This window comes from Aedes albopictus, chromosome 3, assembly GCF_035046485.1.
Source record: "Aedes albopictus strain Foshan chromosome 3, AalbF5, whole genome shotgun sequence".
NCBI lineage: Eukaryota > Metazoa > Arthropoda > Insecta > Diptera > Culicidae > Aedes > Aedes albopictus.
The window spans coordinates 367,962,331-367,978,063 of record NC_085138.1 but is presented as its reverse complement, the minus strand read 5'-3'; the positions used below and the strand labels follow the sequence as shown (position 1 = coordinate 367,978,063).

Sequence of the window (15,733 nt, the reverse complement as noted above, 5' to 3'; positions counted from 1 at the left end):
AAAATATCTACAGGAATCCCTGCAGAAATTTTTGAAGGAATCGCTGTGAAATTTCAGAAAAAAATCCTTGAAGGATTTTCAAAATCGATCCCAATGAAGAATTCTTGAAGGAATATCTGAAAATTTGAAAGAATCGCTGAAAAAAATCTGGTAGAGCTCCAGGAGGAACTCATAAAAGAATCCCTGGAGAATTTAGTAAAGGAATACCCACAATATTTTCCTAAAAAATGTATGGTGCAATATCTGAAGGAGTACGGGGAAGATTATTAAAACAAATCTGAAGAAATCTATGGAAGCTTTCATGGGTGGAATTTATGAAGCATCCCAGGAGGATTTTGTAAAAAATCCAACTTTTCAAAAATAATTATATATGAACGAATTTTTGAAGCATTCCTCGCAACACTTCTAACAGATTTCTTCATAGTTATTTTTGTTAATTTTGAAAGAATCCAAAGGATTAGAAGTAATTATTAAAGAGAATATACGAAATAATCTTTGTCAAACTTTTTTTAAATTAAACCTTAAAGTATTTCCTTGGAAACTTCTGAATGAATCGATAAAGAATTCCTAAAAACTATCTCTAGAGGAAAAACAGACGAAATTTCTGAAGGATTTACAAAAGAGAATTTTCAGAGTGGAATTCCTAGAGAAATGACCGAGGAAATCCTTGAATCCTTGAAATATTTCTTTAAAGGAACTTCTGAAGGAATCCCTGGTAGAAGTCCCAATATCACAAAGATTTTCACTTGTGTGAAGGCGCAAGAAATTGTAATTATCACAAGAATTATTATTCTTACGTTCGTGAGGGCGTCAAAGGGTTTCCAAAATCATAAAGGCAACGAAACAAAAGTTCTACGAGGTATTCTAACATCATTGTTAATATGAAATTGAAAAATTTCAGAGCTGGTTACTCAAAGTTCCCAAATGTCAGTGACCCTTTAGTGGCACGCCTCCATGGAAGTAACCCATTGCGCCTGATTAGGAATTATTTCATGGAAACACCTCCAGGTAAACCATAAATAGTTTATTACTATCCACGTGATTCTTGCAGGAATTCTTTTAACGAGTTCAGTAAGAATTCCTCTAAGGATTAGCCTTGTAATTCTTCATTATTTTCTCCTCGATGATCTCCAGGGATACCACAAGAGATTCCTTTAGGATTTCTTTCAGGGTTTATCAAAATTGTTCCAGAAGTTTTACGAAAAAAGATACTTGGAGGATATCCTAGAATGAGCTTCAAAAATATTTCCACGTATCCCTTTTAAATGCATTCTTACCCATGTATTTCTTTGAAAATTTCTTCAGAAATTCTCTGGCGTATTCCTCCAGAAACATCACTTGGGTGTTCTTCAGGAGTTTCTAAAGAAATTTCTCAAAAGATTCATTCTGAAACAAGTCCTCGGATTTCCCAAAAAGAAATGCTGCTGGAGTTCCATCAGTGATCATTTATAAAACTCTTTCAATGATCGCTACGAAGGTTCGTGCATGTCATTTTTCAAACATTTTTGTGGGCCTTCCTCCAGAAATATTACCATAATTCCTTCAAGAGTTTCTTTTGAGAATCTCCCGGAGTTCTTCTAGAAATTTCTAAAGCCATTCTTCTAGGAATTTCTCCAAAGGTTTCTTCAAATGATGCAATTCTAGGAGAATGCTTTTATGGAGATTAGGAGTTTTTTCTGGGAAATAGGTAAATAGGTATTTGTTAAGCAATCCCTAAGTTAGTATCCCTGCAACAAGGATTGCTAAGGATTTTTTAAGTTCTTTCTTCAGGGATAATTTCAAAGTTTTCTTTTCTGTAATGTTTCAGGGATTTCTCAAAAGAATCTCAGTAATTCCTGCAGAAACAAGAATGCATTACTTGCCATTTAAAAAATGTCAAAAAATTCTCTTATGAATATGTACATTTCTCCAGCTCTTTTTAGTTGTCATTATAAGATAGCTTCATCAGTTTATTTTTTTCAGAAATTTCTCCAGTGGTTCTTTGAAGAATTCCTCCAAAATTTATTTTTAGTTTTTGCTGGATTTTCTAAAAAAATTTCTCCAGGTAATACTTTAAAGGTGTTTGTGTAGTAATCCCTTCATAAATTGTATGACAAATTCTAATAAAAAATATTCCAGAGATTCTCAACGAGATAAAAAAAATCCTCAGAAATGTGAAGAGGAATTACTTTAGGAATTTCGCAAGTACCCTTGTCTGCAATTTCTGTAGATTTTTTTCATAAAATGTCTACATAAGTTCATCTATGGATGGCCCCAGAAATAACTTAGGGGTTTCTTCCGAATTTTATGGAGATTTTTTCCTATGAATTATGAAGATATTTTAAGAAATTAGTACAGGCATTATTCCCGAAATTCATCCACAGCTATCTTCAAATTTTATGTTTATAATTTTTTGCCCAGAGACTGTTCAAGAATTGTTCTGGGAACCTTCGAAGGTATAGCTTTTAATGTATTCCATCAGAGATTCATTCAAGTATTGTTTCAGAATTTTTTGTGTAATTTTTGGAAAATTTCTGAAAACAAATCTTGGAGGAATATTAGAAACAATTCATCCGTGATGGAATCCCAGAAAATATTTTGCACGATACCACAGGAGCAGCTTCTGAAAAAAGGACTCTTGAAAAAATTTGTGAAGGAACCTCTGATTTTTTAAGTTCAGAGACATTTAAGAAAAAAATCCATGGAAAATATTTGAAAAAGTCAGAAAAATTCCAAAAAATCTGAAAAAGTTTCTGGAAATGTTTTTGAGCGAGTCCAAGCTGGAATTTCTGAAAAAAAATCAAAAAGAATTTCAGAAAATTCTTCAGTACAAAAGCCGTAAATAGATATCTCAGGAAGTACTATTGAATGAATTTCTGGAGAAATATTTGAAGAAATCTCAGGGAAATTCCTGAAAGAGCTTCTGTAGATCTTCACTAAAAACCGTTGGTGTAGTTTCTAGCGAAGTTTAATGCGGATTTTTCAGGGTAGTTCTTGAAAAAATCCTTTGATAAAAATTTAGGATTTTCTGAAAGTAGCAATCTGCGTACATATTTCTTAAGGAGTTCCTGCAGAAATTCCTTATCGTCTAGATTAGCTTTTGTGAAGATCCCTCATAAACGCTCCTAAGATACCTTAAAGACTTCCCGCTGAAATTTCATAGAAATATTTCTGAATAAATTTCTTTAATAAATCGTGGAGAAATTCATAGTTATGCTTAGAAAAAATGTTGGAGAAATTTCTGGGTTAATACATGAAGGAATATCTAGAGGAATTTCTGCCTGAATCACTGAAAGTAATAACGCAAGAATCTCTAGAGGAAGTCCTGCTGTATTTTATGGATGATTCCTTGGAGATATTTTTGGGCACATTCCTGCAATAATTTTCGATGGAATCTGTAAAGCAATTTAATCTTACAACTCTCTGGTGTACACCTGGTGGTAAATCTGTACGAAGAAGTCTCGAGGAAATTTAAAGAAAGCGCTGTAGAAGTTTCTTAAAAATTCTGGACGTATTGCTGAAGAAACCGCTGAAGATGTTTCTGGAAGAAACCTTGGTGGATTTTAAGACCGAATACCTGGAGTAATTTCTAAAGCAATTCATGGAGCAATTGTGGGTAAAAAAAACATGGAAGATATCTTAGAGGAGTCTTTGGACAAATTTTTTGAAATATCTCATAAAGAATTTGCGATTTTTCTCCAGAATTTCCAAAGGGCAATTTGGAAGCATTTTTGGAGGAGGTTGTTGTGGTAAATTCTCTAAACAATTTCTTGACAAATTCTGAACTTTAGATTTTCTGGAGCAATCCATGGATTATTTCCTGAACGAATACTAGTAACGATTTCTGAAAGAATCTATAGTGGATCTTCTGATGAAACCTATAGTTGCTTTTCTAGTGGAATTTTTGGATAAATTTAAAAAGGATCCTCTAGAGAAAATTTTGGAAAAAAAATAAAAGAATTACTTAAAGAATCCATGGAAAACAATTTGAAAGAACTTCCAAAAGGTATTATTGTAAGACTTTCTGGAAGAAATTTCAGGAGGAATTTCCAAGAAATCTGTGCAGCGATATCCTGAGGAATCCAGGAAGGCTTTATAATGGAGTTCTTAAATTAATTTTGGGAAAAACCTCTAGAAAACTTTGGAGACAATTTAAAAGAATTTATGAATTTACTAGACGAATCCCTGGAAGATTTCCTGAAGGAATTCTTAGATAAATCTCATGCATTTCAAGTGGAATTTCTTAAAAATTCCCTGGTAGATTTCCGTAGGAATCGCTGGAGGAGTTTCATACAAAATACCTGGAGATTATTTTTTACTGAAAACCTTGGAAAATTTTCTGAAGATATATATGGATGGTTTTCTATAAATAAATCTGTCGATAAGTTTCTTGATGAATCTCTAAAGAATTTCTGAAGCGATCAGATAGAAATCCAGAAGAAATAAATGCAGAAATTTCTGAATCAATCAATATTAAAATTTAAAAAAAAACTGGATTCTCTCAAAAAAATATTTTGAAAAATGGCCAGTGAATTGGTTTAGAAATTTTCACATAAATTTCTTCCGAATTCTTAAATTAATTCCTGATATTTCAAAAATCCCTGGAGAAAATTTCTCAATGAATCTTTTATCGATCAAACGATCAAAAACGATCAAATCTGAGCTGATCTGAGCTAGTTCCAATTGCACAGAGATCCAAATGAATAAGGGCTGGGACACTCCACTTATTCTCAAAGTGCAATTTAAACAGCTCATACATTTTGGATCAATAACGGCGCCGGCCACGTCCTTATAGTCAGTTGGGAAGGGAAAGGAATGTTAGAGTGTGCTGATTGTTGCTACTAAAGACCGAGATCACCTCTGCATCCCCACAACCAGCACGGACTGGGGTATTTGTTAGATGGAAAGGATGGGAGATCTGGGAGTCACCGTTGGGTCGGTGATGCGATCCATGGATTGGGGGTTATTTATAGTGTTCGTAAGGTGATACATTGTGTGGTGAATAAGGTGAATAAGGTCAAGCGGCACAGCACGCTTTGGTTGCATAACTTGTAGGTGTTATATACACTGTGCTGTGAGTGGAAGTTGGGAGGGAGGGAAACGACTTTTTTCCAATTCGTTTCTGGTTCTAGCGATGGCTATGAACATATGAATATACATGAGTTGTATATGTAGAGAAGAGAGAGAGAGCGAGAGAAAGATACAAAGTAGGATGAAAGGGACGGGTCAGGGATTGAACCCATGACCTTCTGCATATCAATCAGAAGCGGTAGCCACTAGACCACCAAGCCCGTCTAAAATTTCTCAATGAATCTTTTATGTATATTTTCAAGAGCTCGTTATGGAAATTATGAAGTAATTCTCGAATAAATTTCCGAAGAAATCCTTGCAATATTATCTTTATTTGAAGAGACATCAGAAGAAATCTTTGGAAAAAGTACCCAATATCAGAGACTTTTTTTATGAATGAGGGTACAAACAAATTACAAAACGGCTTTGATCGGGAGCTGACCAGGCTGTGCAAAACAGCGTAAGGGTTTCGTGTAAACTAGTTCTCTTCAACATCGCTATGAAAGGTGTAATGACTGACTTTGATTCTTGATTAAAAAAAAAAGCTTATTGCAACTTTTTGCCTTAATAGCTAATCCCAAATAATTATGAATTGATCTATCTTTTCAGATTTATCACACAAACAAATCAAATTGAAACATCAACATTCAAAGATAAGCAGTCAACTCTCCTCATATTTTCGAAAATTTTGATACGCTCAGCTGACATCATCAAACGTGCCGGAATGTCAAGTGTTCGCTCCGAATTGCCTTGCTTTTCTAGGAAAAAATATGGAAGATTATCATCACCACGTACACCGAACCGGATGCCACCCACGTAGCCCAATCCATAAAGATTGCGCCCCGACAAAAGTCTTCCGCGTGATATGGAGTCAACGATGTTGTTTCTTATCTAGCGCGACGAAGCACATCGAAACACCCATAAAAAGTAACGAAATTATGGAGACGCCTGGCTGTCTAGATGAAAGGGCGCGGTCTTCCCCTCCAGCCTAACCAACTAACCACGCACCCAATCATAATGACGTCTCATTAATAAAGATACATTTTTGTTTGCTCAAGCGGGGATCCAATGTTGATTCGACGGACCCCACGCTATATCCCCGTTTCGTTTCCGAAATGGTGTGTGTGTGTCAATTGGCATTAAAATATGGAGCGTTCTCTTACTTACCCTATGCCTATCTAGTGGATCACCGTAAACGTCTCTCCCCCTCCTATATACAAGTTCGTCATATCGCGTCCTGTCTTCAGGAAAAACTAATTCTCTTATTTCTGTTACTAAAGTATGCTACAAAAAGAAATGGAAAGCGTTTGAAATGTACTTCACATCAAACAGTAAAGAACTTACCTTTTCGGGTGTATCTAACATTTCTAATAAAACAGATACGAAGGCCTCTATGGTCATTCCTCTAGCACCATATTCCGCTATATAATATGATAAGTTAGCAAAATGATGACGAGGTAATAAGGATCTGGCTTTTTCTTCCACCATCGCTGACACCGGGCATTTTCGGCGGGTCCTGAAACGAGAGAGTATTAGATAACTGGTTAACTCGGGAATCATTTATAGCTCAGTGATCGACGCAGCGAGCAACAGTGTACAAATTATACCTAGGGTAAGTGTTCCGATCGTTGTGGTAATAAGGTAAATTAATTCAAAAAAATATGATTGTACCATCCAATGAACGGTTTCAAAACGTTAGTCGGTAGTTTTCTATCCAAATTTGCTGGGAAAAATATGAAAACTATCGTTTTTCTCTGTTTTCGATCAATAATCGCATACCACAACAATAGGCACACTGTTCCTGTTATGGAGGTAAAATTTAATTTCGGTTCCTAATGTTGCGGTATCCCATTGAAATCATATGGGATACCGCAACATTAGGAACACTACCGCAACAATAGGAACACAGCAGGGGGCTGTCCATAAACCACGTGGTAATTTTTTTGGGACTTTTAACCCCCCCCCCCCCCCTGCATGGTCATTAGTCCATACAAACATTTTTTTTCGTCCATACAAAATGGTCATTGGCCGAACCCCCCCCCCCCCTCATGACCACGTGGTTTATGGACAGCCCCCAGCAGAAATATTAAGGAAAATATTTTTTTAAACTAGGTTTTTGGGCAAAACTTAAGCACACAAAAAGTGCAATGTTATAAATTAAGCATAATACATCTATTAAAAATGCCTTTTGGTAACATTTCATTCGAAAAAGTGCTCAAATGCCACTACCGTAACATTAGGTACTACCACAACGAAGGGAACAATTACCCTAATAAACAAAAAAAAAAATCAAGCTCATGTTTTATGCTTTAAACGTATGCATCATACATTTGCATCAAAAGAAGGAGTTCTTGGTTGGGGATTGGACGATTCTCAAATCGCTAGATGCATGTTTCTGTTCCTCCAAGCACGATAGTGGAATCGAAACCAGTTCTAAATATTTAAGCCATCAGACGACGATGATGGTCTAATGAATCCGTAGGTCGATTCCCATCGAAAAGCTCCTGGGCGAATATTTTATAATCTCAATATGAATCTCCGTATAGTTATTTATGTGAAGAGTTGCAAAAAGTTGATTTTTTCAGCACGAGTCGTTATTCAACGAGGCTTGCCGAGTTGGATAAATATGAAGAGTGCTAAAAAAAATCGAGTTTTGCAACGAGTTCCATACAAAATTTTATGCAATGTTTTTTTTTTCATTATACAACTCATTTGAGTTGAGAATTTATGAGCTGTTGCTGGGAAATAAATCGTTACGATATACGCAAAGACACCACTGTGAATTCCAGATGCAATTTCTTCGAAAACTTCTCAAGCAATGCTTGATGGAGCACCCGAAGGAATTCCTGCTGGTACTCCAAAACAGATCTCTTAAAGATCTCCGGGGGTCTTAAAAGAAACCATTACAGCAATACCTCCAATATCTGCCGGAGGATTCCGCGAAGGAATCTTCACCAGAATCCTTACAGAGACTCCTGTAGAAATATCGGGTGGAACTTCTTCAAAATCACTGAAAAATCTCCTGAAGGATATTTGAAGGAATTTTTAGAGTAATTCGTCAAGGGAATCCGAAAAGAATCCCTGGAAAAATTCCTGGAGTAATCCCTACAGAAGCTTTTGGAAGAATATCTGAAGAAACTCCTGGTAAGGTTCCTGCAAAATATCTAAAAGAATACCGGATGAGATTTCTGGAGAAATCCCTGAACTCCTGCAAGAATCCCCGGATGAATCATCTAAGTACCCTAAAATAACGTTCAATGTGCTGCTGATGAACCACAATTTTTTAATTTATTGCAAAATATGAATGCTGATCTGGACAGTTCGAAAAAAAAAACCTAAAAATTATAAAATAAGTTAAAATGTTACAATTTGTTCTATGCAGCTTGTTGGTTTTTATAAAAAATTTCAATAAGCAATTGATCTGCTTCAAAATGTACTACGGCCTAATGACCCAGCACCATTCTGGGGGTCCTAGAGGAGTTGCATTTAGATGCACTGTATTTAGAGGCGTTTCAGCGGATACTACAAAATCTTAGAGGCGTTTCGAATGCGTTCCATTGGGCTTAAGGGAGTACCAGAAGGTATCAGAGTCATGTAAGGGGTGACAGGGTCATTTCAGAGAGCTTTACAGGGCTTCAGGAAGTGTCAGGGGCGTGTTAAGCGGATCCTCGAGCTTTTCAAAAAGTACCTGTTGGTCACAAGGGCATTTAAGGGAGCGTCTCAGGTGGCCTCAGGGAGTTCCAAGGTAATTCGGGGCGTTTCAGGGGGACTCTGAAGGGTTTCAGGTGTCATCAGGGGTACTTCAAGGGGTCTCCGGGTCGTTTCAAGCGATCCTAGAGGGTTTCAGGAAGTACCCGGAGGTTTCCAGGATGTTGCAGCGGTCTCACGGACATTTCGGGAGTCTCAGGGTCGTTTCAGAAGGTCCCTGTGATTCTCAGGGAGATTCCTGGAGATCTAAGGGGTGCTTCAGGGATTCCCAGGGTGTCCCATGGCAGATTTCTTAAGTGGCATTACAGGCAGTTCCAGGGGGTTTCATGGGAGTATGTTTCAAAGAGTCTCAGGAGCGTTTCAGTGGGTTCCAGTGGCTCTCTGTAGCGCTTTATACCATTGACAGACTCTTAAAATCACCATAGTCTCCACCAAGTACCCCTAAAAATCCCATAAACTTATGAGACCCCTTCAGAAAATCATTGGAACCCCTTGATACGCTGAAATGTCTTATAATGCCTTTGACGAATTTCGCCCCAAATCGTATTCGGAGTTGGCAGCACCCTCTCAGATTACAATGAAGCTTTCTGGGTATATAGACCTTGACTAGATAAGCCACTTTGCATACTTAGTTTCTTCAAAAATTATCTAGACTATCTTTTGAAAAGGGCTAAACTTTTTTTTTACCGATTTTTTCAGATGTGTTTAGTAAAAAAAATGACTACTCCTACAAGAAAGTGTTGTAAAGGTGATAGTCACTAAATACGGCAAGTTTCAAGCAAAAAATATTGAAAAAATATAAATTGAGCCCTACACTGAAAAACATCGTTTCAAAAAATTCAAAGTCGATTTACAAAAAAACACCATCTTCGATTTCGATGAAATTTTGTCTTCAGATAGGTAAATATGTTCCCTACCAACCCGTCCATACACTACAAGATGGGCACTTTTAAGGAAAAAAAGTTTTTCTGACAAAAACTTTTTCATGTTCAAACGATTTTTTTTCAGTGTCTTTTGTTATCAAAAACTAAACCAGTGAAGGTCATAATCATCTCAGATTCCAATGAAACACAACTTGTTAAGAGATTTTGTCTCATTTATTCAAGTAGATTTTGTCTTATTCATTCAATCAATTCAATTTTTAAATTTAAATAAATACTTTATTACAAATAAGTAACAAATTTTGAAAGCGACGTATAACACTAGTTTACAGCATTTTTGAACTCGGTAAGCTGATGATCATTTTTGGTGTAGAATCATGCCCTGAGTTCGAAAACGCGAGGGAAAAAAAATTACAGTAGAGCGGAATTTTTTTTCTACTTTCCATACAAAGTTGATGATTTGAGAACGATTTTTGTTCTATTTTGAGGCAACGTCGCTCACTTCATTCATCTCATTCTCCGTAATCAATGCTCCGATTAAGCTGATTTTTTTACTGTAACTCGCCTACATATGGTATGTCAAATAAACGTTGGGAAAGAATTTTTAGATTGTTTTTTTTTCTTATTGAAAAAAATACATTTCTTCAAATATTTTTGGAAATTTGGCGTCCCTAAAACTCGCCAATATCTTGAATTTCATCAATCTGACGCAAAACCTGCATTCAGATGATCTAATGGTATTGTAATCAGCTTTTAATTTATGGAAAACATTTGAAATTGGTTGAACAAAACACAGGATATTTGAATTTTAGTAAATTCCATATTTTTTAAAGTTGTAAAACTCGATATTGAGCTAAAACTCAAAAACTGCTCTACTTAAAATTTTTTGAAGCACGGTTTCGTAATCAGTGCTAAATTGTGCTTCAAAAATGTTGGTCGTTGACAGAAGTTCACGACTTTCGTTTTATTTTGTAAACTAGTGTAATCAATGCTACACCATTGATTATATGTACGTCGTTTTCAAAATTTGTTACTGAAATGGTTTCTTTTGGAATTGCGATATCTCTTTTCGTTTCTGAGTTACTGATGAAAAACTACCTAAAAATGAACATTTTGACCATGTTTTGAGATCCCTGAAGAAACCTGCCATATATTGTCCGATAACTCAAAAACAAAAAGAGATATCGAAATTCTGAGCACAAAAGATTCAGATTGTGTAAGTGTATTTGTGTGTATCATGTAGATGTATTGGTGTAAGTGTAGGTGGTTTAGTATATTCAAACACCTACGTTGGGAGGGACGTAGTTAACCCTCTAATACCCAACCCCGCCTTTAGACGGGGTATAGTTTGAGCATTTTTGTAATTTTTGTTTCGTGGAAAACCAAAATTTTTATATTTTTGGCTGATATTTAGGACTGTTTTGTATATCTCAAAATAGCTTTTGGTGTATTTTAAAGCGTATTAACATTTTTTTTTAAATCATTGAAAAATTGATGTTTTAGTCACCTTCTAGAAGTCATTGTTTATTTTGTATTGAATCGCTACAAATAACATATTTTTAATTTTTCCCAAATCATTCTATCTTAGTTTTATAGTTTAAGGGAACCGAATACACTCTAAAATTATTCTCCTTAAAATTACACGGAAAATAAAATTTTCTATGAAAAAAAAATAAAAATAAAAATATTTTAACAATAATCATCAAATCCCAAAATGTTTTCATCTCAAAAAATCCGTACCCCAAATAGGCTTCCAGGAAAAATATAAAACTGTGGGGAAGTTCAAAAATAAAAATTAGAAAAATCGAAAACTGAAATTTACGAAATCGAGAATTAAAAAGAATCATCTTGCAAAACATGTATAAATCGATTGTAGATGACGAAAAATGATATTTAGATCAAAATAAAAAAAATTGGGTATTAGAGGGTTAAAAGAATTTGTCACTCCATGGGCCTTCTTGCTTCAGGGATGGGACACAGGCATTTACTCTGTGTCCTGGCTAAAAAGCCTAGGCTTAACCGCCATTGATCGCTCTCTGAAACGAGAAGAAACACCTTATGTAAATAGGAAGGGATAGTAGGGAAGGGATGAGATCTATTTATCGAGATGCCAGAGACTCACCGACGCTCTCGTTAATAGAAAGGATTTGGTACGGGAATGGTCTGGAATTGAGTATGATTAAGTAATGCAACTGAATTATTAAGAAATAAACTTAATGTTTATTTCTTAATGAAATGTCATTTCTAATTATTGTGCTGGTCCAAATGCGATTCTTGAATTGCAAAATGTGTTCGTACACTCTAAATTTTGTATAATTTTGGGCGACTTCTATAAAGAAGAAATACACGAAGAAAACAGTATGAGAAAACAAATAATTGAGGGGAAAAAAAGCCGAAATACAACTTTTAAACAACTTAAAAAAAGAATTACAAACTTTGGCAAATTATCAATATCTTATTGTCGTGGGGCGCCAACCTGGATGCTTGCCAAGGGCGCCATGAGACCGCGCTACGGCTCTGCTGTACTACTTCCAGAATTTGTGTAGAAATCTATGAGGAATTGGGATAGTTCATAGGGCAAAGCAAAGGAAGGTTTCTGGGGCGTTTAAGGAGTCCCAATGGGTTTCAAGCGGTATCAGGTTGAGACCTGAGGGGGTTTCAGGAGGTCTCAAAGGAATTCCAGTGGATCTCAGAGGGGTTCCAGGGGACTTTTGGGGTACTTTAAGGAGTCTTAAGGGGTTCCGGGAGAGTTTCAGGGGCGTTGAGGTGGTCTCAGGAGATTTTATGGGTCTCAGGGGATATAGGAGTGCTGCATGGGGTCTTAGGGGTGTATCAGGGGGTATCAGGTTATTTGGCCGAAGAAAGTTAGGCCGAATGGGTTAGCAGACAATGGGTCTGCGACATACCGGGCACCTAGAGCATACTAAAACATCTCAAACTATGACCCATTCAGCCTAATGACCCATACAGTCTAACGTGCAACGGCCAGCACTTTTCAGGGGGTCTCAGATGAGTTGCATGGGGTCTCGGGTATGCTTCAAAAGGTCTCAAGGTGTTCCAGAGAAGTTCCTGAAGGTTTTGAAGTAGTTCCAGAGGTATTTAATGGCGTTTCAGGGAGGACCTCAAAATCTCAGGGGCATTTCGAATGGATTCCATCGGGTTTAGGGGGCATGAGAAGGTATCAGAGTCGTGAAAGGGGTGACAGGATCATCTCAGGAGCTTCAGGGGGCTGCAGGGGGTCTCGTGGGACCCCAAGGAGTCTCAGGGACGTTTCAAGCAGTTCCAAGAGCGTTTCAAGCAGTTTCTAGAGTGTTTCAAGAAGTGCCTGAGGTCTTGGAAGCTCAAGGGTACTTAAGGGCCAAGGATGGAAATCTAGTGATCATGATCAGATTTAGAAAGTGTCGCGGTTGAACGGCATCGCGCAATCTTAGCATCAACGATAACATTTTGTCGTCAAGCGTCATAAACAAACTACGGTCCGAGAAGAATGATTCGCTCAGCATGTGCGGGCGCGATGCGATCGTTATCATGAAGTCGAAATGATAAATTCGTGATTTTATTCACTTTTTGAGCATTCTTGCTGCTTTAACTGCCAGATATGCTTGTGAATGTATTATTTCGAATCATGAATACGGTTTACGAGTGCATAAGTGGCATACATATGCCGTTTTTCTTTTTTAACCTGGGTTGGAACTGGATTGGCGGAAAATGTGTAAACAAACAACGTCAAACGAACTTTAGTACAAGCGAAACCGAAGTCGGGTTGGGGTTGAAACTGTGATCTGATCCAGTTCCAACCCAGGTTGGAACTGGATAATAAAGAAAAACGGCAATAGTGATGAATCAAATTTATCACGACTTGTAACATGATCCGATAACGGGTCATCACGCGATAAAGCGTGCATCAGATGCTTTGATTGTCTCTGTGATACAAGTATGGTGTGAGGCGTCGGCATCATGCTATGTACGGCAAGAACAAGGCTATCTTGGATTATTCGTATCCTGTATCATTTATCGCTTGAAGTGATTTTCTTCCATCCTTGTTGAGGGCGTTTCGGGGGGACTCGAAAGGGTATCAGCTGGCATCAGGGGCGCTTCAAGGGCTCTCAAGGGCATTTAGGGGACCTCAGGGGCCTATCAGAGGGTCCCTGTAGTTTTCAGGGAAGTTCATGGAGATCTATGGGGCACTTCAGGAGGTCTCAAGGGTTTTCTTGGTAGTCTCAGGGGCACTTGGTATATTTCAAGGAGTCTCAGGGGTACCTGGAGGTCTCAGAAGCGTTTCAGGGGGTTCCAGTGAGTCTCAGGAGCGCTTCATACTACCAAAAGACTCTTGAAATCATCATAATCCCTTTGAAACCGCCTGGAACACTCTTAAAGGATTCTTGAAACCCCTCTGAAATGACCCTGAACCCCATTAAAGTGCACATGATGTGCCTCTAAACGCCCCTGAAATCTCCATAAACTCAATAAAACGCCCTTGATATCCCGATATGTAATCAATTTGAAATGCCCTTGGAGCACCTTCAAAAGGCTCCATAAATTCCTAGAAAGGCACCTGAAATTAAATCAAACGCCGCTAAATCCTCTTGGAACGCTATCAAACGTTTCCTAAAACGTTTTATAACTCTCGGAAATGTCTTAAAAATGCCTTGAAACTCCCCTGAAACCTTTTGTAACGCCCGCAAAAGGCTCCTGAATCACACTTAAAGTCTTTTGAATCTTCCCTGAAACTCCCGTAATATTATTGAAAAGCCCTTGAAATTCCCGCAATCCCATTAAAACTAATCGAAACCTGTCGGAACGCCCTTAACCTGATAGTGTGGCTGTCAGGGCATCCACGGTACCTTTTTTTATTTCAATTCTCGATATTTGAATGATTTTTACGAGTTGAATTTCTGCTACATCTTAGAGCTCGTGAATATACATATATGTATCTATTAATGGGGTTGAGCGAATTCTTCTCCCCGTCCCTAGGAGGGCCTCATTCATAATTGCATCTTTGAATACTGTTTGCTGCATGTATCTCTTTTCCTTCGAGTTACTTCACTCACCTCACTCCGGTCGGACTGTAGGCATCCCACGGTTCTGGCTCAACGGTGGTACACGAGTGTGGCACTTTCCCGACGTCCCGCACCAGCAGCGACATCCGCTTGTGGAACTTGAATTGACTAACAGCCTCGTCATGGGTAACGTCCATGAATGATTGATTATTCACCTCTAGGATTTGGTCGCCGACCTGTTGTTTGGGAACGGAGAGAAAAACGGATTTCAGTTAGAGAAAATGTCACTGGATGGCTTAACTAGGAAGGAAATTGTTTTATTCAATGAACAGTTCAACTCACCATCAGTCCAGCCCGGTCCGCTACGCTGTCCTTGTCGACGCCGGTAATAAAAATTCCTAATCCGTACTCTACGCCACCCCTTATCATCAGTCCCAGGGATTGGCCGGGTTCTATCACTAGTTCTACCCTTCGAACACTGGCGGATGCGAGGAAACCGGAAGCAAGAAATTCAGTTATTTTATTATTTGGTAAGGTGCAACACAAATAGATAAAAAGAGGTGAAATCGTAAATTTGTGGCACCCGCCACCATTGCTGCAGAGGAGCTTCGAGATAAATGGGTTTCCGGTTTTGGCGATATCCTTTTTGAATGTGTTTGTTTCTGTGCGGCAGCAGTTGGTTGGCTAGTAGACCTGTGCGCCGCCGCGCCACGCCGCCGCCGCCGACACTTTTTGTCCCACGCCGACGCCGACCGAGGTATCGGCGGCGCGCCATACGCCGCTGTTTGTCACGCCGCCGATTTTCATTTTTCGCGCCGGTGATCAGTGCACGAACAAATTTAAGTTTGAATAAAAATACTATTAAGAGAATACAAATAAAAAAATCAATTACTAAAGAATTTGCCCTTATGAGACAAAAAATGAAAACCGTACGTTCCAACAATTCGAAGTCTGGTCATTGTAACGATGGTCTGTCTATTTTTTCTTTCTATTCCTTTGGACAAACTCTGCAGTAGACTTATTAAGAACTTCTGAAGAAATTCAAATGGAATTTCAGAGTGTTCTTTCACATACCTCATAGAGGCGAACCAGCCA

At 37.9% G+C, this 15,733-nt stretch overlaps 1 protein-coding gene across 8 annotated transcripts in view; it reads right to left on the bottom strand.

The window, feature by feature from the left end:
* The window catches only part of LOC109397126 (whirlin), a 343,758-nt gene that overhangs the window by 238,250 nt on the left and 89,775 nt on the right, over positions 1 to 15,733 (bottom strand). For all 8 annotated transcript variants that reach the window (XM_062855530.1, XM_062855537.1, XM_062855532.1 and 5 more), the window contains exons 6-9: positions 14,981 to 15,116; positions 14,690 to 14,874; positions 6,394 to 6,565; positions 6,217 to 6,333 (exon numbers count right to left, since the gene is read on the bottom strand). In XM_062855530.1, the coding sequence (XP_062711514.1) occupies positions 6,217 to 6,333; positions 6,394 to 6,565; positions 14,690 to 14,874; positions 14,981 to 15,116 (610 nt within the window). The remainder of the gene's footprint in view (positions 1 to 6,216; positions 6,334 to 6,393; positions 6,566 to 14,689; positions 14,875 to 14,980; positions 15,117 to 15,733) is intronic.